This window comes from Grampus griseus (genome assembly GCF_964374135.1).
Source record: "Grampus griseus genome assembly, chromosome: 19".
NCBI classification, from domain to species: domain Eukaryota; kingdom Metazoa; phylum Chordata; class Mammalia; order Artiodactyla; family Delphinidae; genus Grampus; species Grampus griseus.
Genome location: NC_139013.1, coordinates 16,287,061 through 16,314,140, shown reverse-complemented (window position 1 = coordinate 16,314,140; position 27,080 = coordinate 16,287,061). Strand labels below are relative to the sequence as shown.

At 41.1% G+C, this 27,080-nt stretch overlaps 1 protein-coding gene across 1 annotated transcript; it reads right to left on the bottom strand.

Annotated features, from left to right (window-relative positions):
* Positions 1-8,314: 8,314 nt before the first annotated feature.
* ZNF599 (zinc finger protein 599) lies at positions 8,315-23,215 on the bottom strand. Its single transcript, XM_082677649.1, has 4 exons — positions 22,783-23,215; positions 20,719-20,845; positions 18,641-18,736; positions 8,315-11,118 (listed from the first exon to the last, which is right to left on the bottom strand). The coding sequence occupies exons 1-4, from the start codon at positions 23,032-23,034 to the stop codon at positions 9,593-9,595; spliced, it is 2,001 nt and encodes a 666-aa protein (XP_082533775.1). The 5' UTR covers positions 23,035-23,215; the 3' UTR covers positions 8,315-9,592.
* Positions 23,216-27,080: the final 3,865 nt, after the last annotated feature.

The window sequence follows — 27,080 nt, the reverse complement described above, 5'->3', positions numbered from 1 at the left end:
AAAATGAAAACACAACATACCAAAATTTATGGTACACAGCAAAAACAGTGCTAGGAGGGAAATTTATAGCAGTAATCACCTACATAAAAAAGAGATCTGAAATCAATAACCTAACTTCACACCTTCACAAACTACAAAAAGGACAAACTAAACCAAAAGCTACAGAAAGTAGGAAATAACAAAAAACAGGGTAGAGATAAGCCAAATGGAAAAAGGAAAAACAACAGAGAAAATCAATGAAACCAAACGTTGGCTCTTTGAAAAGATCAACAAAATTATTAAACCTTTACCTAGACTAACAAAGAGGAAAAGAGAAAACACAAATAAACAAAATCAGAAATGAAATTGGAGATGTTACCACCAACCTTACAGAGATAAAGAGGATTATAGTACAATATTGTGAACAACTATACACCAACAAATTAGATAACCAAGCAAAAATGGAAAAATTCCTTGGAACAGAAATTACCTACACTGACTCAAGAAGAAATAAAATATTTCAAAAGACCTATAAGAAGTAAAGAAATTGAATCAATAATCAAAAACCTCCCAACAAAGAACAGTTCTGTACCAGACTGCTGCACCAGTGAATTCCCCCAAACATTTAATGAAAAATTAACACCAGCCTTTCTCAAACTTCCAAGAAATTGAAGAGGAGGAAACACTCCATAACTTATTCTATGAGGCCAGTATTTTTCTGATAAAGCCAGATAAAGACATCACAGGGAAAGAAAATTACAGACCAATATCCTTTATGAATATAGATGTAAAAATCCTCAACAAAATATTAGCAAATTGAATCCAACAGCATATTAAAAGGTTTACTCCCCATGACCCAGCAATACAAGGGTGGTTCAACATAAGAAAATCAATGTAATCCTTCCCACTAATAAAATGAAGGAAAAAGCCCCCACATGATCATCTCAATTTATGCAGAAAAGGCATTTGACAAGATCCAACGAACTTTCAGGATAAAAATGCTCAGAAAACTAGGAATAGAGGGAAAATTCCTCAATATGATAAAGTTATTTGTGAAAAACCTCCAGCTAACATCATACTCAAAGGTGAAAGACTGAAAAATCAGAAAAAGACAAGGAAGGAGACCTGCTTTCACAGTTGCTATTAAGCATTGTACTTGAAGTTCTACCCAGAGCTATAAAACCAGAAAAAAAAGTCATCCAAAGTGGAAAGGAAGTTGTAAAATGATCTCTCTTTTTTTTTTTTTTGCAGATGACATTATCCTCCTATACATTAAAAATCCCCAAGAACTCACAAAAAATAATAAAGCTAATAAATGGATTCAGCAAAGTTGCAGGGAAAATCAATACCCCAAAATCATTTGTGTATCTATAGTAGTGAACAACCCAAAAAGGAAATTAGGAAGCTCCTTCTATTTACAACAGTACCTACAAGGATAAAATATGTAGTAATAAATCTAACCAAGAAGGTGAAAGATTTGAATGCTGGAAACTAAAAATACACTGCTGAATGAAATTAAAGACCTAAATAAATGGAAAGATGTCTCATGTTCAAAATAAAATAGGAAGACTTAGCATTGTTAAGATATCAATATTACCCAAAGAGATAACAGATTTAATGCAATTCTTATCAAAATTCCAACAGCCCTTATTGCAGAAATGGGAAAGCCAATCCCCAAATTCATATGAAATTGCAAAGGCCCCCAAATAGCCAAAACAATCCTTTAAAAGAATAAAGTTGGAGGACTCATATTATCCAACTTCAAAACTTAACAGTGTGGCACTAATATAAGGACAGACATACAGACCAATGAAATAGATTAGAGATCCCAGAAATAAACTCTCACATATATGGTCAATTAATTTTCAACAAGGATGATAGGACCATTCAAGGGGAAAGGACAATCTCTGAAAAAACTGCAGAGGAGGAAACACTTCCTCATTCTATAATGACAGAATTGCCTTGATACCAAAATCAGACAAAGACACCATAAGAACACAAAACCAAAACCAAAACTATAGACCAATATCCGTTATGAATATGGATGCAAACATACTCAGAATACTAGCAATAGACACTTCTCCAAAGAATATACATAAATGGCTAATAAGCACATGAAAAAATGGTTAGCATAATTAGTCATTAGAGAAATGCAAATCAAAACCTCAGTGAATTGCTTCTTGGCCTTTTGGCTAAGATCGAATGCAAAACCACGAGATACAAGTTAACACTGCCAGGATGGCTATAGTAGGAAAAAAAAAAAAAAAAGAAAAAAGAAAGAAAGGCAAGTAAGTGTTGGTGACGTTGTGGAGAAATTGGGACCCTTTGTGCATTGCTTGTGGGAATGTAAAATGGTACAGCCATTGTGGAAAACAGTATGGTGGTTCCTCAAGAAGTTAAATATATTTATAGAATTATATTTTTAAGCAGTTCCAATTCCAGATATACATTCAAAAGAGTTGAAAGCAAAAATAAAAACAAAAATTAAAAAAGAGTTGAAAGCACGTACCCAATTGCTTAGGACTCAGATAACTGCTCACGGATATTTATAGCAGCATTATTCACAGTATCCATAAAGGCAAAAAACAACCCAGATTTTCATCAACAGATGAATGGATAAACAAAATGTGGCATATACATACAATGGAATATTCTTCAACCTTAAAAGGAATGGAATTCTATACAGGCTACAATACAGATGAACCTTGGAAACATTATGCTAAGTGAGATAAGCCATACACAAAAGGACAAATGTTTTATGATTCTATTTATATGAGATACCTAGAATAGGCAAATTCATACAGACATAAAGTAGAATATAGGTTGCCAGAGACTGGGGGCAGGGTGGGAAGGGGAGTTATTGTTTAATTGATACAGAGTTATTGTTTGGGATGATGAAAAGTTTCTGTAAATGGATAGTGCTGGTGGATGCACAACATTATGAATGTATCAATACTTAATACTATTTTTTTTTTTTTTTTTTTTGCGGTACGCGGGCCTCTCACTGCCGTGGCCCCTCCCTTTGCGGAGCACAGGCTCCGGACGCACAGGCTCAGCGGCCATGGCTCATGGGCCCAGCCGCTCCGCGGCATGTGGGATCTCCCCAGACCGCGGCACGAACCCGTGTCCCCTGCATCGGCAGGCGGACTCTCAACCACCGTGCCATCAGGGAAGCCCAATACTTAATACTATTAAATTGTACATTTAAAAATGGTTAAAATGGTAAAATTTATATCTTGCAATAAAAAATGAAAGGAAAAAACCCCCAATACACAATACACAGCTAGCCTTCTTTATTCTTGGGAAATTAGATGCTACATCTTAGATTCTAGCAGAAGTATGGCAAAAGGGAGAAGCCCAAGCAAATTATCTAAATCCCATATGAAATCATATATATTTCAGGGTAATTTTCAGAGTGCCACAAACCATACCTGCTAGCTTTTATCTCCAAAAGAGATAGATACTTTTGTAACTGAGCTAACCTATCTCTATTAGGACTCACTAGTAGACAAGTTAATGGAAATTACACACCAAGACTGAAGATGTAAAGAAAGAGGCAGAACAAAGTTTGTAAGTGGTCACCAATTACACTGAGAAAAATCTTTCTAAAAGGGTGGCAGGTTCCAATATGTAATGACATTGCTTAATTGTTTATAGTTTTATTTCTCCTTTAAAACTATTTTGTAAGAATAATAGTCTCATACAGGATTACTCATTAATAATTAGTATTTTGGCTCGGTGCTTTGTGACAGCCTGGAGGGGTGGGATAGGAGGGGTGGGAGGGAGGGAGACGCAAGAGGGAAGACATATGGGAACATGTGTTTATGTATGACTGATTCACTTTGTTGTAAAGCAGAAACTAACACACCATTGTAAAGTAATTATACCCCAATAAAGATGTTAAAAAATAAATAAATAAAAAAAATAAAATAAAATAAAGTCTTAAAAAGGAAAAAAAAATAGTATTTATGTGAGAAAACAACCAAGTCTGCAACCATTTGTTGATGACCTTAGTTTGCTATATTATGTAATGATTTAAATTTTGTAATTGATATGGAAGATAACAACCCATTTCCTAGTTGTAAATCATGTGAGAATCATTGAGGCAGTAAAAATAAGGCCCAAGACAAGGACACAGGAAATGTTAGGATAATATGTGAATTTTTAAATAATTGAATGAATCAGTAGTTTACAACATGTGGCCCCTGGACCAACAACATCAGCATCACCTGGAAACCTGGGAGAAAAGTGAATTCTCAGGAGACTGTTCCTGGCAGAGAGGAACATCTGAACATCTGATAACTGGATAGACTGGGCTTTAGGGAGAGAAAGAAGGTTTGTTGAGTAGAGGTAGTTTCGGGTGGCTGGGAGTATATTCATCAAAACAGAGCAGGGAGGGATTGGAGCATAAGGTATCTTTCCTGACATAACAGAGGTCTGGATTTCATCCTAAGAACAAAGGGGAACCTGGAAACAAAGGGGCACCTTCCTCATGCACCAGGGACAGACTGGGTCAATAAGGGAACAAGTGCTGGGCATGGCTATGGTACACTGAAGAGTGGGTCCCACCTCCAGGAGTTACTGTTGCAGGCACCCAGCTTCTACTACAAGGTCTTCCAGTTTCTGCAAAGAAGCCCAGGCTCAGAGACAGTGTAAAACTGCACAGATTCTCCATGGTGGGAACTGATTCATATTTTTTTTTAAAAAAAAACCCTTTGGGGAGCCTTAACCTACACCTCTAGGCCCCATGTAGACTCCCAGGTAGTACCTGGTTAAAGACAGAACTGAGAGGCTTGGTCCTACAAGCAATCCAGTTATGCTTCCATATATCAGACCAATGCAAATAGAAGAAACATGGATAGATTACTATTTGTAACTGTACAAATAGTGTAGCCTTGATAAGGTTTCATTTTATTAAAACATAAAAGTTGATCACAGTGATCACTTGAACCCCTAGGAGACATATATGAGGGCAGACCCACAGGTGCCTAAATGCAGAGAATTGAGAGAGGTCTTGATGGTCCTTCTGAGGACTCCATCTTTCACAAGCATTGTTGGAGTTGTCAGTTTACATTTGTTTATGTAATTTTTTTTGCAAGAATGCCAGTCTCCCTACTAGAACATTTACAAAAATACAAAAATATTCCCAAATCACAATGTCTGACATCCAATCAAAAATAAACAGTGATACACAGGAGCAGGAAAATATAACCCAAAATGAGAAGAAAAATCAATCACTTAAAACAGGCACAACATGAAAACATGCTCATCATCACTATTAGAGAAATGCAAATCAAAAGTACGAGGTACCACCTCACACTGGTCAGAATGGCCATCATTAAAAAGTCTACAAATAATAAATGCTGGAGAGGGTGTGGAGAAAAGGGAACAATCTTACACTGTTGGTGGGAATATAAATTGGTGCAGCCACTATGGAAAACAGTATGGAGGTTCCTCAAAAAACTAAAAATAGAGCTACCATATGATACAGCAATCCCAATCCTGGGCATATTCCCAGACAAAACTATAATTTGAAAAGATGCATGCACCCCTATGTTCATAGCAGAACTATATACGATAGCCAAGACATGGAAACAACCTAAATGTCCATCAACTGATGAATGGATAAAGATGTGGTATACACACACACACACACACACAATGGAATATTACTTAGCCATAAAAAAGAATGAAATAATGCCATTTGCAGCAACATGGATGAACCTAGAGATTATCATACTAAGCGAAGTAAGTCAAAGACAAATATCATATGATACCACTTATATGTGGCATCTAAAATACAACACAAATGAACATACCTACAAAACAGAAACAGAGTCACATAGAGAACAGATTTGTGGGTGCCAAGGGAAAGGGGGGCGTGGAGGAGGGAAGGATTGGGAGTTTGGGATTAGCAGATGCAAAGTAGTATATATAGGATGGATAAACAGCAAGGTCCTACTGTATAGCACAGGGAACTATATTCACATCCTGTGATAAAACATAATGGAAAAGAATATGAAGGATATATATATGTATTACTGAATCACTTTGCTGAACAGCAGAAATTAACATTGTAAATCAACTATATTTCAATTAAAAAAAACAGGTGCAGAATGACAGATAGTAAAAGTAGAAGACATTAAAACAGAAAAATTTATTCCATATGTCCAAGAAGCTAGAAGAATGAATATGTGAAGTAGAGACATGAAAGACATAAGGAAGACCCTAATCCAACTAAAAGAGATAAAAACTATAAATTATGATATGAAATATACTGGATGCAATGAAGGGGAGAGTGCACATAGAAGAAAAGATTAGGAAACTGGAAGATGTAGCAGTAGAAACTATTCCAAATGAAGCCAAGAGAAAAAAAAAACAAATATAACAAAATTCATCAGTGATTTTTAATAAGCAATCCTCATTATTTGCGAATTCACCTATTCACTGAACTTTATTTGTAACTCCCAAATCAATACTCATAGCATTTTTGCAGTCATTTGCAGACATGTGCAGAGTGATAAAAAATTTGAAGTTGCCCATCATGCATGTTACCAGCTAAGGTCAAACACGGTGTCACTCTGCCTTCTGGTGTCAGCTTTCATATTATAAAGTGTCCTTTTCACAATCTCTTTAGTGCCACACTTTTTTGAATTTTTGTGCTTTTTGGGTGATTTTGCTGTTGAAACTGGCCCCCAATCACAGTGTTGAAGTGCTGTCTAGTGTTTGTAGTGCAAGAAGGCTATGATAGAGAAAATACACGTGTTAGATAAGCTTCATTCAGTCATGACTTATGCAGCTATTGGCTGTGAGTTCAATGTTAATGAATCAACAATACGGCACATCCAAAACTAGGAAGAGGAAATTCACCAGTCTCTACATGTGGCCACTCCAGAAATGTTAAAAGTGTCAGGGGAAACTCTGACTGAAACTGACTGCCCTGGCCAGGCAAGATAGTAGCCACTTGTATGAGTTACAACAGGAGGTCCTGGTAAGGAATGCGGAATACCACCGGAATACCACCAACTGGAAGAATTCGGGAAAGGTCAAAAGGAGAAAGGAGACACCAGTCCATATGTCCTTCCAACCTCCCAGAATCCTTCTCACTGGAATCCATCTTGGCTGAGCAATGCATGTGCCAACAGGAAGGACCCTGAATCAGAATGACTGGCCAGAGACAACCCAGAAACTAACCCCATTTCTGTAAAACCCGAGATTGCAAGCCACGTGGCAGAGCAGTTCTCCTGGTTTCCCTTACCCTGTTGCTCTCCACACGGGGAACCCCTTCCCAATAAAGTCTCTTGCTTTGTCAGCATGTGTGTCTCCTCAGACAATGCATTTCCAAGTGTTAGACAAGAGCCCACTCTCGGGCCCTGGAAGGGATCCCCCTTCCTGCAACAAAAGTAACATCTATAGTAGTGTAATGAATCTAAGAAAAAGATGGAAAAGTGGCAAAAGCTGTGGATTCATGAGATGAAGACCAACTAAAAACAAAACAAAACAAAACTGTACAAGACAGCATTGAAAATACCCACTCCAACCTAAACGATCTTTTCATACCCCTAAATACATGTTATCCAACCTCTCAATCAGGACATAATAAAAGCACAACATGAGGGAGCTTTTTAGCAAAGTTCTCAACACCAACAAAGAAACCACCATGGGACGTCCCTGGAAGTCCAGTGGTTAAGACTGTGTTTCCACTGCAGGGGGTGCGGGCTCAATCCCTGGTCAGGGAACTAAGATCCCAAGTGGTGCATGGTGTGGCCTAAATAAATAAATAAAAGAAACCACCATGATGGACTACTGGATGTCTGTCACCATATGCACTATTATTGTGTTGGCACAGCCTGGGACAATAACAAGCAGACTACTATCATTAACTGTTAGGAAAATGCTTCGCCAGACTGCCTGAAAAATTTCAAAGGCTTTGAAGGTGTTACAGAAAATATAAAGGACAGTGTCAAACACATAATGCATATCACATGGCATATAAGTAAAAAAGGCTTCAATGACATGACGGAAGACATGGAAGAAATTCTGGCAGAGAAGGAAGTGGAACCCACCAACAAAGACCTGGAAGAGATGGCAAAACAAGGCAACAACCTCTCCTTTGGTTTTCCTGGGTCAGGCCAAGGTCAGGAGATTAATCCACTCAGGGCACTGCCTCATCACACATCCTGCAGTTCTATCAAAATCAGAGTTTTAGTTAATGTTTTTAATTTTGGTTAATTTTTAATTGTTTCTAGGACTTTCTTTGCATGACTGTACTGTAGAGCAGTGTACTGTATAGTGTTTACATGTTTATTTTATATGAGTACTGCATATGTGTATTGTTTGTATGTATGACTGAGTGAAAAAGTTAAAGCAGTACAGTAACAATACACAAAAATGATATAATTAAAATATTTTTTATTATAAGGAAATATTGGATGTAACATAAGAAACATTTATTAAATAAGGTGTCTTTAAAAACAGAAAAAAATTCCATAAAAGATCATGTATTGGGACTTCCCTGGTGGCGCAGTGGTTAAGAATCCGCTGCCAATGCAGGGGACATGGGTTCAATCCCTGCTCCGGGAAGATCCCACATGCCGCAGAGCAACTAAGCCTGTATGCCACAACTACTGAGCCCGCATGCCACAACTACTGAAGCCTGCATGCCTAGAGCCCGTGCTCCACAATAGAAGCCACCACATTGAGAAGGCCATGCACTGCAACAAAGAGTAGCCCCCGCTTGCCACAACTAGAGAAAGCCCATGCACAGCAATGGAGACCCAATGCAGCCAAAAAAAAAAAAATTAAAAAATAAATAAATAAAAAGAGTATGTACTGATTGGTTGATGAAAATGTGAACAGAGGCTCACAGGAACTTAAACCTGTATTGCCACTAGGAGCAATGGTTCAGTATTCACTAGTTCAGTGTTTGTGGTGAATTTATAGAATATAACTACCATGAATTAGAAGAATTGACTGCATATGTAGGTGTGTATGCATATGTATTTCATGACTCAGGCCTTATATTCAAGGGTAGACATGACAGTGTTTTGTAACAAAGAACTTTTAATAAATGTTAGCAGAGCTGCCCCAATGGTCAATTCTCCTGACTATGGATATATAAGAAAACACATAAAGGTGATGAGGCCTTTTGATCTCTCCCTCTTCATCCCCTCTGCATGTGCACACACACAATTGACAAATTGTCATAGCCTGGCAGGGAAATCAGAAAGCAGCCACACATGCATTTCTCTTTCCTTTCTTCTACATCTCTTTGTTCTTTTAAAATACTCTTGAGATGGATTTATAGTATAAACGTAGGAAGAACTGTTGCTGACATTTTCCTCAAATGCATGACAACCACTGAGTCTCTCTCGTGGATGATTCTCAGGTGTAGTGTAGAGCTGCAGGCTGGGTCAATTTCTAGATGACCTGCCACAGAAAGCTTTCACAGAGATGAAAATTATGATGTTTCTCTTCAGATACTGAGTAAGATATTTCTCTGGCCAAAAGACTTCCCTGAATAGTTATACTCAAAAGGAAAGGTATTTCACCAGTATGAGTTCACTAAAATTGACTGAAGTGAACACATTTGCAAAAGGCCTTGTTACATCTTTTAAACTCTGGTGTGAATCTTTCGATGGTGAATGAAGGATGAACTATGGCTGAAGGCCTTCCCACATTCACCACATTCAAAGGGTTTCTCTCCAGTGTGAGTTCTCATGTGTTGAGTTAAGGCAAAGTTGTCACAAAAGGCCTTTTCACATTCTTTGCACTCATAGGGTTTTTCCCCAGTGTGGATCCTATTATGCCGAACAAAATTTGCAGGTTGGGTAAAGGCCTTTCCACATTCTCTGCATACATAAGGCTTTTCTCCAGTGTGAATCCTCATGTGGCGAGTAAAGGAAGAGCTATAGTAAAATGCTTTTGCACACTCTTTACATTCCAAGGGTTTTTCTCCACTATGGGTCCTATTATGTCGGATAAAAACAGAATGGTGTGTAAAGGCCTTTCCACATTCACTGCACTCATAGGGTCTCTCACCAGTGTGAATCCTCATGTGTTGAATTAAGGAAGAGCTGTCACAAAAGGCTTTCCCACATTCTTTGCACTCAAAGGGCTTCTCTCCAGTATGGGTCCTCTTATGCCGAATGAAAGTGGAGCGGTGAGTAAAGGCCCTTCCACATTCGCTGCACTCATAGGGTTTCTCTCCAGTGTGAATCCTCATGTGTTGAGTGAAGGATGAGTTCAGGCAGAAAGCTTTTCCACATTCTTTGCACAAAAAGGGTTTTTCTCCTGTGTGGGTCGTATTATGCTGGATAAAAGTGGAGCGGTGAGTAAAGGCCTTTCCACATTCACTGCACTTGTAAAGTTTCTTTCCAGTGTGAATCCTCATGTGTTGAGCAAAGGAAGAGCTGTAGTAAAAAGCTTTCCCACATTCTTTGCACAAAAAGGGCTTTTCTCTAGTGTGAGTCATATTATGCTGGATGAAAGAGGAGCGGTGGGTGAAAGCTTTACCACATTCTTTGCACTCATAGGGCTTGTCTCCAGTGTGAATACGCTGGTGCTCTGTGAGGTGAGACCTGCGTTTGAAGGCCTTCCCACACTCAATACACTTGTATGGCTTTTCCCCAGTATGAAACCTCATATGTCGAATGAAGTCTGCCATATAACGACAGGCTTTCCCACATTCACTGCATTCATAAGGCTTCACTCCAGCGTGAATCTGTTGATGCCGAACAAGGGCCCAATTCTTGCTAAAACCTTTTCCACATTCCTTGCATCTGTAGAGATTATTCCTTGCATCAGTAACAGGGTCTCCTCCTGGTTCTTGGGAATCACGTTCATGCAGGGCATCTCGTGTAGTGACTCGCTCCTGTAAAACCCTTAAATAAAGACTATCATCTGTCTCAAAGTCATCATGTTTATGGCTCAACTTCCTAGGGCATGTCTCCTTGTGGATGTCTGTTCCTGGCCTCAAGTTCCCTTCCTGCATTTCTGACAGTTTTTCCTGATCCCTTGCTTGCTCCAGCCTGGAATGCCTTGAGGCTCCATGTGTCACTCGTTCCTCAAAAGGGGCTCCCTCAGTGAGGACCAGGTGAGAAGCAGTAAGCTCTGTGATCTCAGGTTTTGCTTTTTCACCTGAAGGAAATCCAATATAAGAAAGGTGCCTATTAGTGATGTCAACACAGAACAAAATAAATTAACACTTTAGTGGAAGAATGAAGGTGAAAATAAAGCCTCTACTGTCTATGGCATTTTTACATCTTTTAAACCCAGGTTTAAAATTTCTTTCTTTACTGATCCTTGGACTCTTGACATCTTTAAAAGGTAACCCAGGAGGAAAATCTGGTGCAGAATAGAAAATCTGGAGTGGAGACTCCTCCTCACTCTCCAGAATGGGGTACGGTGGACAGAGTAATGATAATGACTGTGTTCCAACATCTCATAGTGCTATGACAGCACAGGGAAGGTGGACCTAACTTGGCCCAGATGGAAGACAGAAAGAGGTCAGTGGAGGCTACCTGGACAAGGTGCTACATGAGCTTACTTCTAAAGATGAGTAGGAATTACCTGACAGAGGGATTAGGAGGAAAATTGTAGCAGATGACTGAAAGTACAAAGGTTCGGGGTTTTGAGAGAATGTTGAATGCCAGGCAAAGAGAAGAGGATGACAGGATGGTGGAGAGGGAGGCAGGGAAAGAGGAAAAACAAAATCTTAGGATTCTGGAGTGTGAAAGTTGGGGCAGGGGCAGTGATAAGCAACTGGGTGCAAATATTGAGTCTATTATATGTAGTAAAGACTAGGTGAACAAACTCAAAATAGATAACATTTAGATGAAGTAAACCAGGAAACATATCACATTAATGAAGATTTAAATGAAAAGAGATTAATAATATAAAGTTGCCAATTTCCCTCAAATTCATCTATAAATTTAATACAACTTCAGATAAATCCCAGTAGGGTTTTTCATGGTTATTGGCAAGCTGATTGTGGAATTTATATAAAATAACAGAGAGACCAGAATATCTCTGAAGAAGAATAAAGCAACGGGACTTGCCCTTTGAGGAATTAGGATTATGATGAAATCATATACACCAAGGCAGTGTGATGTAGCATAGATATAAGATAAGCTGTCAAATTGTCAAAGGAAAAAACAGAATTGGGAGCTCAGAAATGTATATATGGAACTTTGATATAAGACAAAAGCAGCAGAGACGCCAGTGGAAAAAGGAAGGAATACAGGAAGTCCCCTACATACGAACCTTCAAGTTGTGAACTTTCAAAGATGCGAACAAGGAGCTTACTAATGACTGGATGGAATTGGAGGCTCAGAGAAAGAATGAAGAGAGACAACAGGAAGAAGAAGTAACTGAAGAACCAAAGAGATTCATGACGCAGGAAATGGCAAGGGAATTTTCTTTATTTGAGGAGGCACTGTTAGTCTTTGAGGCACAGGACCCAAATGTAAACAGTACACAAAAGTTGCAGCAGCCATTCAGAATGCAATCCAGTGCTACCGTGTCATCTATGACAAGAAAAAAATAGCTACTATCCAGACATCATTGGATCATTTTTTTCAAGAGGGTAGACAGAATTGAATCCAGCACGGAACCAGAACCTGTGCCATCAACATCAGGTGTGAGTGAAATTGCAGCCTGCCCTTCTCCTATTGCTGATGATCCTTCAGCTCTACCATCTCCCACCTCCTCCAGTCAGTAACACTTCTTGCCAGTTCACTCTATGCCAGCTCCTGTGTACCAGCTGTTGTACTATACTACTGTACTTTTCAAAGTACTGTACTGTAAGATTAAAAATGTTTTATTTTTTGTTTGTGTTTGTTTTTTATGTATTATTTGTGTGAGAAGTCTTGTAAACCTATTACAGTACAGTGCTATATAGCTAATTGTGTTAGTTGGGTACCTAGGCTACCTTTGTCGGACTTACAAACAAATTGGACTTATGAACGTGCTCTTGGAACAGAACTTGGTCATATGTAGGGGGCTTGACTGTATTCAATAAATGAATGTAGAAAAATTATTTGCCACAATGGAAGAAAATGAAATTGTATTTCTATCTTGTACAAAACAAAAAATTAATTCCAGACTGATTAAGACTTAACTGTTAGAAGCTAAAGATTAAAAACTTTTAACAAATAGTGAAAATGACTATCTTTTAGATCTTAGGGAAAAGATTTCATAAACATACAGAAGCATTCTTTATAAAAGACTAATCAATCTGACTAAACTAAATATAATTTTTAAAAAGGTAAACAAAGAAAGATGGCTATATTAACATCAGGACTATATTAACAGACTACAGAGCAAAGAAAATGGGACAAAGAGGGACATTATATAATGATAAAAAGATTAATCCACCAGGAAGACATAACAATCCTAAATCTGTATGTACCAAATATAAGAGCCTCAAAATATACAAACCAAAAACTGTGTTGAAAGGAGAAATAGACAAAACTACAATTACAGCTGGGGACTTCAACACTCCACACCCAAAATGAAAATTGAACGTATTATGAACTGATATTTCACAGATGTATATTGGTCAATCAACATATGAATAGATAACTCAAATTTCTTAGATATGAGGGAAGGGCAAATTAAGACTACAGTGAGAGACCATTTTATATTCACCTGATTGAAAAAACTTATCAAGTGTTAGAGAGGGTATGGATCCATGGAATTGTTCATACAAGGCAGATGAAGTGTAAGTGGGTATAAATAACCATTTTAGAAAACAACAGGGCATCATCTAGTAAAGTTCCCCTTTTGCTTAACTTATAATCCCCAAATTCTAGTCCTAGGAATATTTCTAAGAGAAATTCCTACACGTTTGTGAGAACACATGCATGTGAATTTTCATGGCTGTATTGTCTGTGGGTACAAAAAATTAGAAACAAGAAAATTCCCATGAAAATGGATGAATACATTGTGTTATACTCATATAAACGACCATAGAAGAAAAAAATGAGTAAACTATAGCTTCATGCATCATGAATCTTAGTAATGTACTGTTAAATGAAAAGTACAAATCCTATACAACAACATAAATGGATACTTTTTATAGTATTCAAATAAAAAAGCAAACCATACACACACAAGTACGACGAACAATCTTTATTTTTTTGAGAATGTCAGTTTTTTTTTATTTTTTATTTTTGCGGTACGCGGGCCTCTCACTGTTGTGGCCTCTCCCATTGCAGAGCACAGGCTCTGGACGCGCAGGCTCAGTGGCCATGGCTCACGGGCCCAGCTGCTCTGCGGCATGTGGGATCTTCCCGGACCGGGGCACGAACCCGTGTCCCCTGCATCGGCAGGCAGACTCTCAACCACTGCGCCACCAGGGAAGCCCGAGAATGTCAGTTTTTAATGGCATTATAAAAATGATATGTACAATACATACCTAAAATTTAAATTGTGGTAAAATATACATAACATAAAATTTACCATTTTGAGATGAAACCATCTTAAAAAGTAATGGATAGAATAATTAGATGAAGTGGACAAATTCCTTAAAAGACTCAAATTACCAAAACTGATACAAGAAAAAACAGAATATCTGAATAGCCCTGTATTTACTCAAAAAACAAATTTTGGTATGGACTGAATGTTTGTGTTCCACCAAAATTCATGTGTTGAAGCCCTAACCTCCAATGTGTATTTGGAGATAGGGACTTTACAGAAGTAATTAAGGTTAAATGAGGTCATAAGGGTAGGGACCTGAGAGGATTAGTATCCTTATAAGAAGATACACCAAGGGACTTCCCTGGTGGGCCAGCGGTTAAGACTCCTCACTCCCAATGCAGGGGGCCCGGGTTCGATCCCTAGTCAGGGAACTAGATCTCGCATGCTACAACGAAAGATCCCTCATGTCGTAACTAAAGATCCCTCATGCTGTAATTAAAGATCCCGCACGCCACAACTAAAGATTCTGCATGCCACAACTAAAAGATTCCCACGTGCCGGAACTAAAGATCCCGCATGCTGCAACGATGATCCTGCACGCGGCAACGAAGATCCCGCGTGCCGCAACTAAGACCCAACACAGCCAAATAAATAAATAAATAATTAAAAAAAAAAAAAAGAGACACCAGAGAACTCTCCTTCTCTTCCCCACCACCCCCAGCACCACACACCACACCTAGGAAAGGCCATGGTCTCTTTGTCTTCATGTAAGAACACTAATCCCATCATGGATGCTCCATCCTCATGACCTCATCTAAACCCAGTCACCTCCCAAAGGCCCCACATCTTAATTTCATCACATTGGGGTGTTAGAGATTCAACATACAAATTTTGGGAGGACACAGACATTCAGTTCATAACAAGGTTACATGAGAAAATGTAAATCAATCATCACAGTGCATGGCAAGTGTTCTGTAAATTTTAGACCACTGTCTCCTATCATTATCACAGTTGTTGCATTTGTCCACCAGAATGTCAACAATAACCTGTAAGAACATTTTTAGTACTGTGGTGCTGAGAAATACCCCTACTCAAAGAGTAAAGGGGCAGATACAACCTGCTCACTAGTATCTGAAGCAATGAGGACTCTTACACGTGGCCGGTGGGAATGTGAAACGGTGCAGTCACTTTGAAACTGATTGATGGCTTCTTTTAAAGCTAATCATGTAACTACACCATGATCCAGCCAGTCCACTCGTATGTATACTCCCAACAGAAATGCATGCTTATAGCCAACAAAAAATATGATCAAGAATATTCATAGCAGCATTCTTCATAATATTCCAAAAATGGAGAACAGCCAAATGTCCATCAACAGGAAAACAGGTATATATAATCTATTAATTCATTGAGATATTGCACAGCGAGAAACTAACTCCAAATATATGCAACCACATGGGTAAATTCCAGAGTCATAATGATTATCAAAAGAAGACAGAGATAGCAATATTGTGTACTGTGGAGTTCCATTTATAAACCTTCAAAACTAATCTATGGTGACAGAGTCTAAACACTGGTTACTTTTGTAGAAGGGGATATTAATAAGGAGAGAAGTACAAAAAGCCTGAGAGGTGCTGGAAATACTATATTTCTTATCCTGTGTGGTGGATACTCTGGCTTATATATATGTAAAATTTCATGATGATGAACTTTAAGATTTGTACATTCACTATGTGTAAATTACCCCTCAGTACAAAAATTACAGAAAATAGTAAAGGGTAGGTCTGTGTAGATGTCTCTTCTGAGAATGAGAAAAGTCCTTGAAGAAGCTTGGTAGTTCAGCTGAAATAGAGTCAACAACTTTTGGAGGGCACTGGAGAGCCAAGAGCATTTATTTTTTAAAATGTTTCCCTCAAGTGTCAGAAACTTGACCACGTTTTTTATGTTGAGTAGAGAGAAGATGGAGATATACAAGAGGTAGGAAATAAATGAAGACGCACATTCCCTGATACAGTGGACAGACTCATGTATGGTTCCCCATAATCCCTGCCTCATGGTGCTCACAGTTTTGATACCCTCTGCCTGAATCCTAGTAGGACCTTGATTTACTTCTAAAGAATAGAATATAACAAAGGTGACAGAATGTAAGATGTAAGAGATAAAGTATATGTGTAAGATCTCTCTTGCTGGAGTCTCTCACACCATTACTTGATTTGAAGAAGTAAGCTGACATGTTGCAAGCGGCCTACGATTGCAGCTTTGCAGAGGACCCAGCTAAGCTGTGCCTGGATTTCTGATCCACAGATGAGAGATAATACATGAGTGATATTTTAATATTAAATAATGAGTGATTTTTAATATTGCTATATAGCAACAGATAACTAATACACCTGAGAAGGTAAGTGAAGGTATGACCTAGATGCTGCTTGGGGAATTAGCCATGGCTGGGGATGAGAACTCTTCTGAGAGGTGAGAAGGAACCCACAGGGATAAATCAGTAAGGGTTAGAAGGCAAGAAAAACAAGTGAATGGCCTTTATTTTCAAAATGAACTAGGCATATGCTGAGATCTCAGTGGCTAGGGAGGTGGTGATATTTGGAATAAGGTGTGAGTAGACGGGGAAGTGGATGTAAGACATAAAGCTGATCAGAGGCACAGAGCAGATATGGGGGGAACCAGTTAGGAATCTGTTAGCATCATGCAGGCAAAAGATGATTATAGCCTGGACTAGGGTGACAGTGCTGGAACTGATGGAATTGGTGGAGACGATGGATTCAGGAGAAACGTATGATGAAATATGATCAAGATTCAGGGATGGCTGGATATTGGGAATGATGAAAATGGAGGTGTTGAGGGGTTGTTCAAGTTTGTTTTTGGCTTTCTCATCTTAGTGAATGGCAAGACCATGAATTGAAATGGGGAGACGAGAGGAACGGGCAAGATCATGAGGTCCTTTTTAGGCATGATGGGTGTGAGGTGCCTTTGAAACATTCAAGTGAAGGTGGAGAACTGCGGGAAGGGGAGAAGGCTTGAGACAGACTCAGCAGGGCTGAGGAGGCGCTGGCCAGAGATACTTACTGGCTGGCTGAGCAGCCTGAAGGAACCCTAGTGGGGAGAGATCATGAATCTGCGTCAGTGCTATCCACACACTTGAAGTGGAGCTGACAAAGGCAAATGTCCCCTTGAGGTTTTACAAGACAGGAGGGTAGGAAGATGACAAGGCTAGGGACTGCTTCTGAACATCTCATTTACAAATGGAAGGATGGATGCATGCAGGAATGTATAGATAAATAAATGATTGGATGCAGGTAGAAAAGAGTGGGAGAGCAAAATATAGTTGGAGATAGTAATCTGCAGAAAAAGAAAGGACTGTCTTTTCTGAATCTGGAAGGAAGTTTGAGATATCATTGTTCTCTATTCATTATGAGTAATAATATATGAATATTACTAGTAGGTAAATTTATTAAGCCACTAACTTTGGGTCAGGCAATGTCCTAATAAGCAGTTTCAAGTTATCTAATTACATTCCCAAACAATACAGCGATGCAGAAACTATTATTACTCTATCTTTTTCTAATATAGGCTAAGTTTAGCAAACTGAGTATATGTTCATCATATCCCTGGTATTTTGTCCTTGGAAACAAGGTTAAACCACATTTCTATGACAAAACACGTAGCCTAATGCCCAGTTCTTGTCAATGGAACGTGAATGGAAGTGACTGTGTATGCAAGTGGATATGACTACTCCCCTTCTCTCCTGTTCCTCTTGGCCAGCTGGATGATGCCAGGGCCACCTTACAGCCACATACTGACAATAGAATACACCTGGGTCCCTGAATAGATATGTGGTACAGAGCTCCCCTGCTGACCCACATTATACCATGGCACAAATGAGAAACAGTCTTAACCAGCTGACCCACCAAGATTTTGGAGTTATCTCTTATAGCAGGTAGCACCAACTCAGCTTTGAGTTGATATCAAAGGCACAGGGAGATCATGCAACTTCCCCAGGGTCATGAGGCTAGTAAGTGGCCAAGTTTACAGCCCATCTCTTACCCAGTATACCACATTTCAACCCTAGTAAAGGCAAAGAGTGTGATGGGATTGGGAAAACAGAGGAAACACAGTTCAAAGTGCTCCATGACCACCTAAGACCCCAGGAAGGCTGCAAAAAGAAACTGCCCATGGAATTTCAGACACAGTCATTCCCTGGTAGTCTGCCAGCTGCCATGCCACCCACCTGTACAGGTGCTTCTGGAGAGGCCTCTCTTCACTGTCCTTAGTTCTTGCCCATGCTCCAGTAGGTGAATCAGCTCTGGTTTGGGAACAGGATGCCCTGTGCATGGAGAAATAAATGGGGCATGGGTATATAGGTAAAGACAAAAGGAAAACTCTCAAGTATACTGGAGTGTACACCTTTAACACACCACCATGAAACCCCAGAAAGGGGATGACTCCTTTCAGAAGGTTTTCCCTAATTAAATCAATAAGATTCAACCTTCCCATGCATCAGAACTACTTAGACATGCCTGGTTCTAAACACAGAACAAATTAAACCAAATCTCTGGGCATAAAAACTGAGCTCTGGTTGTTTTCAAAGCTCCCCAGGTGATTCTGGTGGATTTAGCCAAGGATGGCTAAAAACACTAGACTAACTCAACTGATAGTCAGTTATCTGAGGTAGGCCATGACCTAAATTGCTACCCATTCTTAAGAAAAAGCCTTCAATCCAGGTTGGGAAGACAGGGCTGAATGTGGGGACCTGCTGCCTTACTTGCTGCTGCATCATCCTGTGGCCACTTCAAGGATGCTGGCCTGATGATCTGGGCCAAGGAGAGAAAGCAGACAAACAGAGACAACTGGGTTGGTAGATACCAACCCAGGAGCCAGCACCACCTCAGGGCTTCTCATTAGGTGAAGTAATAAACTTTTTTCAGGGTGAAACCTGTATGAGGTGGTTTTCTGGTACATGCAGCCAAATATATGTTGCCAAATTCGAAGGCTAAGGGACAGGAGGACTCTGGAGAGAAGTCAATGACTTAGAAACCAGGACCACAGAAACTCTGATTAGAAAATCCTGTACTGCAAGCCAGAGTGCACCCAGCTGTCACTGAGCAAATGTTCACTGATGTCTGCCATACGCCTGGCACCAAGCTCAGTGATGGGGCTGTGGAAAAGGAGAACCAGATATTCCTTCGCCTCTGTTGGACCTGAGCTCCCTGACCCCTCAGGGACTTGGCTCGTGTTGGTCCCTCCACCTGGAATACTATCCCCCAGATGTCTCCTTTCAACAACTAATCACAATTGTCATAAAATAACACTGGATTTACTTCACTGATGACTGACCTCCTGGGAGAGACTATGTGGACACAAGGCTGGGAGAGCCCTGTCAGAGGTAACCATTTCTGGATAAAGTGGACATTTAAGGTTTAGGTGGGAGAACACTTGGGATTTATTAATTTATTATATATAACAAATGCATGTGTGGCACTTGCTATGTTCCCAGTTCTATTCTAAGCACTTTACAGATACTAGTTCACTGGGGCTAAGTGGAAGGTTACTATAAAAATATGATAAAACAAAAATAATCATGGTCCCAGCAAGCTCATGCTGCCGACTCAAGTCTGTGAGTCCTGCGACGGTTCTTTCTGCTGAAGGGGAATCAGCCAACAGCCATGTGAACGCTGAAGACTCAGCACTAAGCCCAGACTCTCTCAACAACAGTCAAGAGGCAGGAAAGAAGGGAAAAAGAAATAGCCTTCTCAGATGCCCATCAATGCCATTTGAAAATATGTCTGTGTACTCTCTAAAATTAACTCCCATAGCCTCAGAGAAGCAAGGCACAGGCCTTAGGACATAAGGGACGACTGTGCAGGTACCAGGGGTCAAAGAAGTCTTTTAGCTGAGATTGTGTTGCTTAGAAAGATACCAGTAGCACTGATGACAAATAGCTTCCTGTCTGTCTAATTCACCATGTTCTTGGAGAACGTCCCATTAACCACAGGTCCTGTTAACTGGGCTCTGAGGACATTTGACCCAATCAAGCTGAATTCCAGATCATGGGAATCTGGAATAAGAATGTCAGATTGAGGTCAGCTTATGTTGGACACTTGGGTAAAAGTGTTAAGAAGAATTGCGTTTGTTGTACAACAATCCTTGATGCAGACAAGAAAACCAAGCAAGAGGAGGTTAGATAAGAACATGCTGGGGCTGGAGGGAGAAGGGAAGGCAGGTTCCTCAGGTCTTCTCAACCAGCCATGCTTAGAGAGAGAGAGTGGAATGAAAGAGTCTGTGGGTACCACACAGGTGAGGCCTTACCCAGTGAGACCAGGAGGCCACAAGTCTCCAGCATCACCTCCTGGTATAAGGTCCTCTGGGCCAGGTCCAGATGTCTCCATTCCTCCCCAGTGAAGGTTACAGCCACATCTTCAAATGATACCAATGCCTGGAAAGTCAAACAGAAGTGGTGGGGTGCCTGTATGAGCCTACTGCTTGGTTAGTGGCAAAAGTCTAGAGAGACCCAAGGCCTGAATCACTGAGTATCTCCTGAGAACCAAGGTCTGTGCTGGGCTCAGGAGGGAGGTAGATGGTGCCTTTGACAGAATACAAAGGTGCAGGAGAGAAAAGCCACCTATATGGGAATCCACTGGGGAGTGACACAAACAGTGGTAATCTTGTGTGGACTGTGAGTCCATTACTGTAATTCAAGTAATGATAACACAGCAGCAGCTGAGCCTCACTGGTCTGCACTGTTTGCCTGCACCTAAGGGCTTTAGATGCTGTGTTAAAGCAACTAAAAGTCTCTAGATCTGGAGCTAGACTTCCTGGGGCTTAAATCCAGCCTTTTGATGCTAATTTCTTTGAGCCTCAATTTCCACATTACCACCTTCACCATGTTATTGTGGGAATTTAAGTGAAAATGTTCATAAAGCAAACACTGCAGTGCCCAGCACATGTCAGTGCTCAGTGTGTATTTATGAATTTCATTAATCCTCCTGCAGCCCATGGGGTAAACACCATCACTGTCTCCATTTCACACTCAGCAAATGGGGACTCAAAGTCAAGCTGCCCAGAGTCATAGGTCTAATGAGAAGGGGCAAGATTTGAAACCAGGTCCCTCTGGTTCAGCCACGGTGGGGGAGTTAGATTTAAGTATAATGGGAGCCCCAGACGGCAGAATCTTTCATTCATCAACTGCTTACTGAACACCTGGTACAGGCCCAGCACTCTTCTAAGCCTGGGGATAAAGCAGAGAACAGGACTCACACTCTTGTCAAGGAAAGATCCTTGACAAGAAACTAAATAAATGATCAAGATAAAGTCATATGGCCCTAAGGGCTCCGAAAAAACCCCCAAAAGTGAGTGCAATGACTACAAAGATTATGGGAGACTTTATGATACGGGAGACTTTAGATGGGGCAACTGGGGAAGACCTCTCTGAGTGGATGTGGAACAAGGCTGGAATGAAGTTAGGGAGCAAGTCAGGTGAGGAAAAATGGGTAAATAAGAGAAGTTCTGAAGGTGATCTGAGCTATGATGAGAGCAAACAAGGTGGCATGCTGAAGAATAACTTAAGGCCTGTCCATGTGTTTACATGCCTTGAGAAACAACATTCCTATGCACTGTCATTAAGGAATACTGTAATGGATTCACTTTTCAAATATAAGTAAATGTGCTAGGAAAATGGGTTCACTGCCATAAGTGGCAAGCCAACCTCACTTGTAGTACCCAGATGGCATCTGCAAAGATAAATTCAGTGACTGGCTTGTCTTCTGGTCTGTCCAGGGAACTTCTACTCCTATTAGAGGAGTAGCAATTCCAAAAACGCTGCTCCCACCTCACCTCTGCTCTAGAGGCTCTCTCATCCCAGTCTCCCAGCTTTCAGCTGGGTTGAGGCCCGAGGCAGGGAGGCCTGAGGGTCAGACTCCACCTGGGTGTGAGACTAAGATAATAGCAGGACCAGGAGAATCCCTCTCTGGAAACCACATCGAGAGTGATGCTCTCTGGGTCCTGCTGAGCACTGAAGGTCACACGTCACACGCATATCCTCTCCAGTTCCCTCAACCGAAAGAGAAAAATAGTTAATAGTCCAATTTTTGACCCGAGGGAATGGAGGCCAAGGGAATGGAGGCCAATCGACAAGCTCAAGGTTAGAGCCAGAAATGGGTGCCCCTCTCCACACCTGAACCCCTGGCCCGGATTCAGAAGCCTGGATTGGAAGTGATTAGCACTGTCGTTCCACACCCCATTCTCACTGGACCTCCAGATCCGACAGTATTAAGAGGAAAAGGCGAAAGGTCCCAGGATTCCCTATATCATAGCGAGTGGAACTGTGCTGACAGCGACCCCAGCGCACATGCGCCTGCGGAACCCTCCACTCACCAGCTCCGGCGCCCCCATGGGGCCCAGTGGGCAGAGTGGGACGACGAGAGGCGGCGACAAAAGCCGGTCCAGCGGGCTCAGCCGACTCCTCAGGCCAGCCCTGGGCGGGGGCACCTGGGACCTGAGTGTCCACGGTGTGGGGTGAGCACAAGGCCCCGGGAGCCGCCTCCGGGACCTGCGGAGACCGAAAGCTGGGAACGAGCTCGGAGAGTGCTCGGCTGACAACCCGCTCGAGAGGGGGTCACGGCTCATACAAAAGCGTAGAGATGGGCCCCATTCTCCTCGCGGTCCTTTGCTCGGTCTTGAAGACCTTTTTCTAAGAAGCGGCCAATGCCCAGTGCTCCAGCCAGAAAGGCCAGTAAGGACATACCGGCCACTTCCAAACGACGTCCTAAGACCCGACGCCAGAAGCTCCGCCCAAGCTGCAGCAGGGAACACCGGCCTCCGCCGTCAGTCATTGAGTCAGCGCCCGCCGCCGACGTTCGAGGCACTGCCTTGTGGGTAACGTAATTTCTGACTGCATCCGGTGAACTGGGGAGCTCACTTCCTGTTTCCTGTGAAAACTGTACCCTGAGGTTCCAAAGAGGGGGCGTGGCCTCGTTTCTTCTTAAAGGCACGCAGATTTCCTTGTCCCTTCAGGCAATGCCCCGCCCTTAAAGGTCTGTAACACGTGACCCATGCCTTGACCTTGCGCACTGTACTCCTGCCCCAGCGTTTCACCTCTCTGAGCCAGGATTTACAATGAAAAATGAAGATTATTCTTTAAGATAGTAATTTAAAGTGTTCCCCTAATCCGTGGTTTCCAACCCACAGACCACATCAGCATTACCTGGGAATTTGTTACAAATACAAGGCCTCAGACCCCACTTCAGACATACTGAATCATGTACTGTTGGGTGGGGCCCTCATACCTGTGCCTAAGCCCTCCAGGGGATTTTAATGCTCCAACACAGTTAAGAACCGGACTCTTTAAATTCCAGTGAATGAGACAAAACTATCTACTTCCTGGGAGATAACTAAAAAGTGCTTAGCACTAGGCCTAACATAATGATAAGCACTTAAGAGCTTTTGCTGTCATTTTATTATTATATTAGTATTATTGGCAATGTCTTCACAAGGATATGGCATACGCTGCTGTGAGAATAAGTCTGATATACTTCTTTGCAGAGTCATTGGTGATATTTGTAAAAACATGAAATATATTGACTCTCTGGCTCAACAAGAAGCCTCCTAAGTAGTGTTTAAGACTTCTACATAATACAGTGTTGTACCATTTGGCTCACGTCATTTTGTTTTTTTTTAATGGTCCATGCAGCAGAGTTTCATAATATAGGTAAATCTATTTCCCAAGGGATACTTCCTTACAGGCCACATGATTCAAAATTTAGCATCACCAGGAGTAATTGCCTGCAGGCCTAAGTGAAGAGTAAAGTTGACATGGTTTCTAGTTTGTTGGTTAAGATGACGTTATTTTTCATCTTTAATTCATAGGAACCAGGACCTCACCCTTCCAGCCCTCAGGGCAGTCAGGCACAAATGAATGGTCGTGAGACAGCCAAGTCTAACACTCAGGGTCTCAGGGTCACCAAGTCTTGTTCTCATCAAGGGACTGTCAACCCATCACCCAAATTTAGAGTCCACAAGAAGATGGCAGTAAATCCTGGGGGTTGTGAGAAGTGAAAGCATTAAGTCCAAAGAGGCATTCCGAGGATGGAGCAGAAATGAGAAAACATAATGATGACAGCTTCACAATCACTTCTGCCCATATTCCATTACCCACAACTCATTCACGTGGTCCCCAAATGGATTGATGACCACCCAGCCATTTTCTAGCACAATCCTTTAATTTGGTCATCAGGTATCCTTTTTATTATTTATCCTCTACATTCCACACTCTCACTTACTCCTTAATGTGACAAGCCAAAACCCTGTCCTGTCTCTGACCTCATTTAAATTTTAGAATCTCAGAGTGATGTGTCATATTACGCATCTGGTCCAGATTTTGTTCCTCTAAGATCAGGAAGCTCAAAACAAAGCTAAATGTGGCTTCTACCCAGACCTGATATGCAACTGCCAATCAAAGACATGATGGAAGGACATAAACTACTGGGAAAAATACCCCTGCCAGCTGAAATTTCTATGCACAGCAAAGCACCTTCCAAGAACAGTGTGAAATAAGACCATTTAAGGCCAAAAATGTGAAATGAATGGAAAAATAACCCTCACAAAATGACAATCTAAAGATCATGTTTAAGGTCAAAGTAATTCCAGTTGAAAATTCTGCAATGATGAAAGGAATAAGTATACAAGAAAGGTGTGTTTGTGCATTTATACAAGCACTCATTAGCTATATGAAATCATTATATTTCCTTTTCGAGTTAGAAAGATGAACTTACCATATATATCCTCAATAACACATAATTTAATATGGGGAAATTGTTCTAAATCCATTATATTGTCCAAATGGAAGTAATTTATAAATCTATAATATGTTAAAGATGTAAATAGATGGAAAGATATTTTGTGTTAATGAATTGGAAGACAACACAGTAAGGATGTCAAATCTCCCCAGACTGATAAATAGGTTTAATATAATTCCTATCAAACTAACAGACAGGGCAGGGTAAACAATTTATAATTCAACTAGTTTGAATAATTTCAATGGGCTCTAAGTTATAGGTGTGGTAGCTGGTTGCCTGGTACCTGGCCCTGGAATGATTAAGGCAGAGGAATATTGCTTCCTGGGGCACACAGGCAGATAGAGGAGGTAGAGCTCTGGATTGATTAGTTTGCATGTTCTGGGCTGAGTCCTTTGCTATCCTCAAGAATTGGCTAGCCCTGGGAGGGCTATTCTCACCCCAGTCAGAGCTGCCCCTTCTAGGGCTAGCCAATTCTTTTTTTTTTTTTTGCGGTATGCGGGCCTCTCACTGTTGTGGCCTCTCCCGTTGCGGAGCACAGGCTCTGGACGCGCAGGCTCAGCGGCCATGGATCACGGGCCTAGCCACTCCGCGGCATGTGGGATCTTCCCGGACTGGGGCACGAACCCATGTCCCCTGCATTAGCAGGTGGACTCTCAACCACTGCGCCACCAGGGAAGCCCTAGGGCTAGCCAATTCTTAAGGGCAGCCATACCTCCTGAATATACATTGTTTACCCTGCTCTGTCTTGCCTTTCTCATGGAAACTCCAATAGTCTGTGGCCTAAACCTATCTCTTGCTCTTGCTTCTGTTTTCTGACCAAAATCTCCTGTGGCCCTGCATGGCATGCCATTCCTCTTGTTTCCAGGGGAACTGAGTGACATTATAAGCTCCTTTCAGTGGCATTGAGAGAGAGAGAGGAGAGGGAGAGAGAGGAGGAGAGACTATAAAGGGATAAAGGGATATCATGAGGGAGATTTTCACGGAGATAGGATGGTTCTGTATCTTGATTGCAGTGGTGGTTACACAATTCTTCACATGATGCAATGATGTACTATTACATGTACACACATTGTATGAGGATTAAATTCCTGGTTTTGATATTCTAATAATTACCTAAGAAGTAACCATTGGGGAGAAACTGAGTGAAGTGTAACATGACTTCTCTACTATCTTTATGACTTATTTTGAATCTATAATTATTTCAAAAACAGATCATGTCACTATCCTACTGAAAACCTCCTATGGACTCCCAGAGCACTTAACATAAAATCCAAATTTCTCATCATGACCTATGAAGACTTATGCCCCAGCCCCCTGTGCCCTGTATCTCACTGCCTTGCACTTTCTTCCTTCAGCCACATTGGCTTCACTTGCTTTCTTCACTAGACCAAGCTCTTTTCAGCCCAGGGGTTTTGGCACATGCTAGTTCCTTTATCAGGAATGCTGTTCCCCACCTTTGAACCTGGTGAGACTATTCCGTCCTGCAGGGGACTGCATGATGTCAGCTTCTGTTTACTCTGCTGTCCATCCTGAAGTTTGTACCTTAATGTCCATTGTCCCTCTTTTACCAATGAGAACACTGAGAAGTGATATTAGCAGGAAATGACAGATCAATATCCCTTACGAATATATCAATAGATACAAAAATCTTCAAAAAAATATTAGAAAACCAAATCCAACATCATTTAAAAATTTATAAAGGGTTATACACCACAACCAAGTGGATTTATCCCAGGAATGCAAGAGTGGTTCAATATAAGAATATCAAGTGGGGACTTCCCTGGTGGCGCAGTGGTTAAGAATCTGCCTGCCAATGCAGGGGACATGGGTTCAAGCCCTGGTCCGGGAAGATCCCACATGCTGTGGAACAACTAAGCC

Excerpts from the sequence above, each read along its gene's own strand:
- ZNF599 (XM_082677649.1), bottom strand. The coding sequence starts at position 23,034 with ATGAGCCGTGACCCCCTCTCGAGCGGGTTGTCAGCCGAGCACTCTCCG. Across the intron at positions 18,737-20,718 it reads TGGCCTCCTGGTCTCACTGG|GGCATCCTGTTCCCAAACCA; the intron begins GTAAGGCCTCAC and ends CTCCATGCACAG. Across the intron at positions 11,119-18,640 it reads CTCCAGAAGCACCTGTACAG|GTGAAAAAGCAAAACCTGAG; the intron begins GTGGGTGGCATG and ends GATTTCCTTCAG.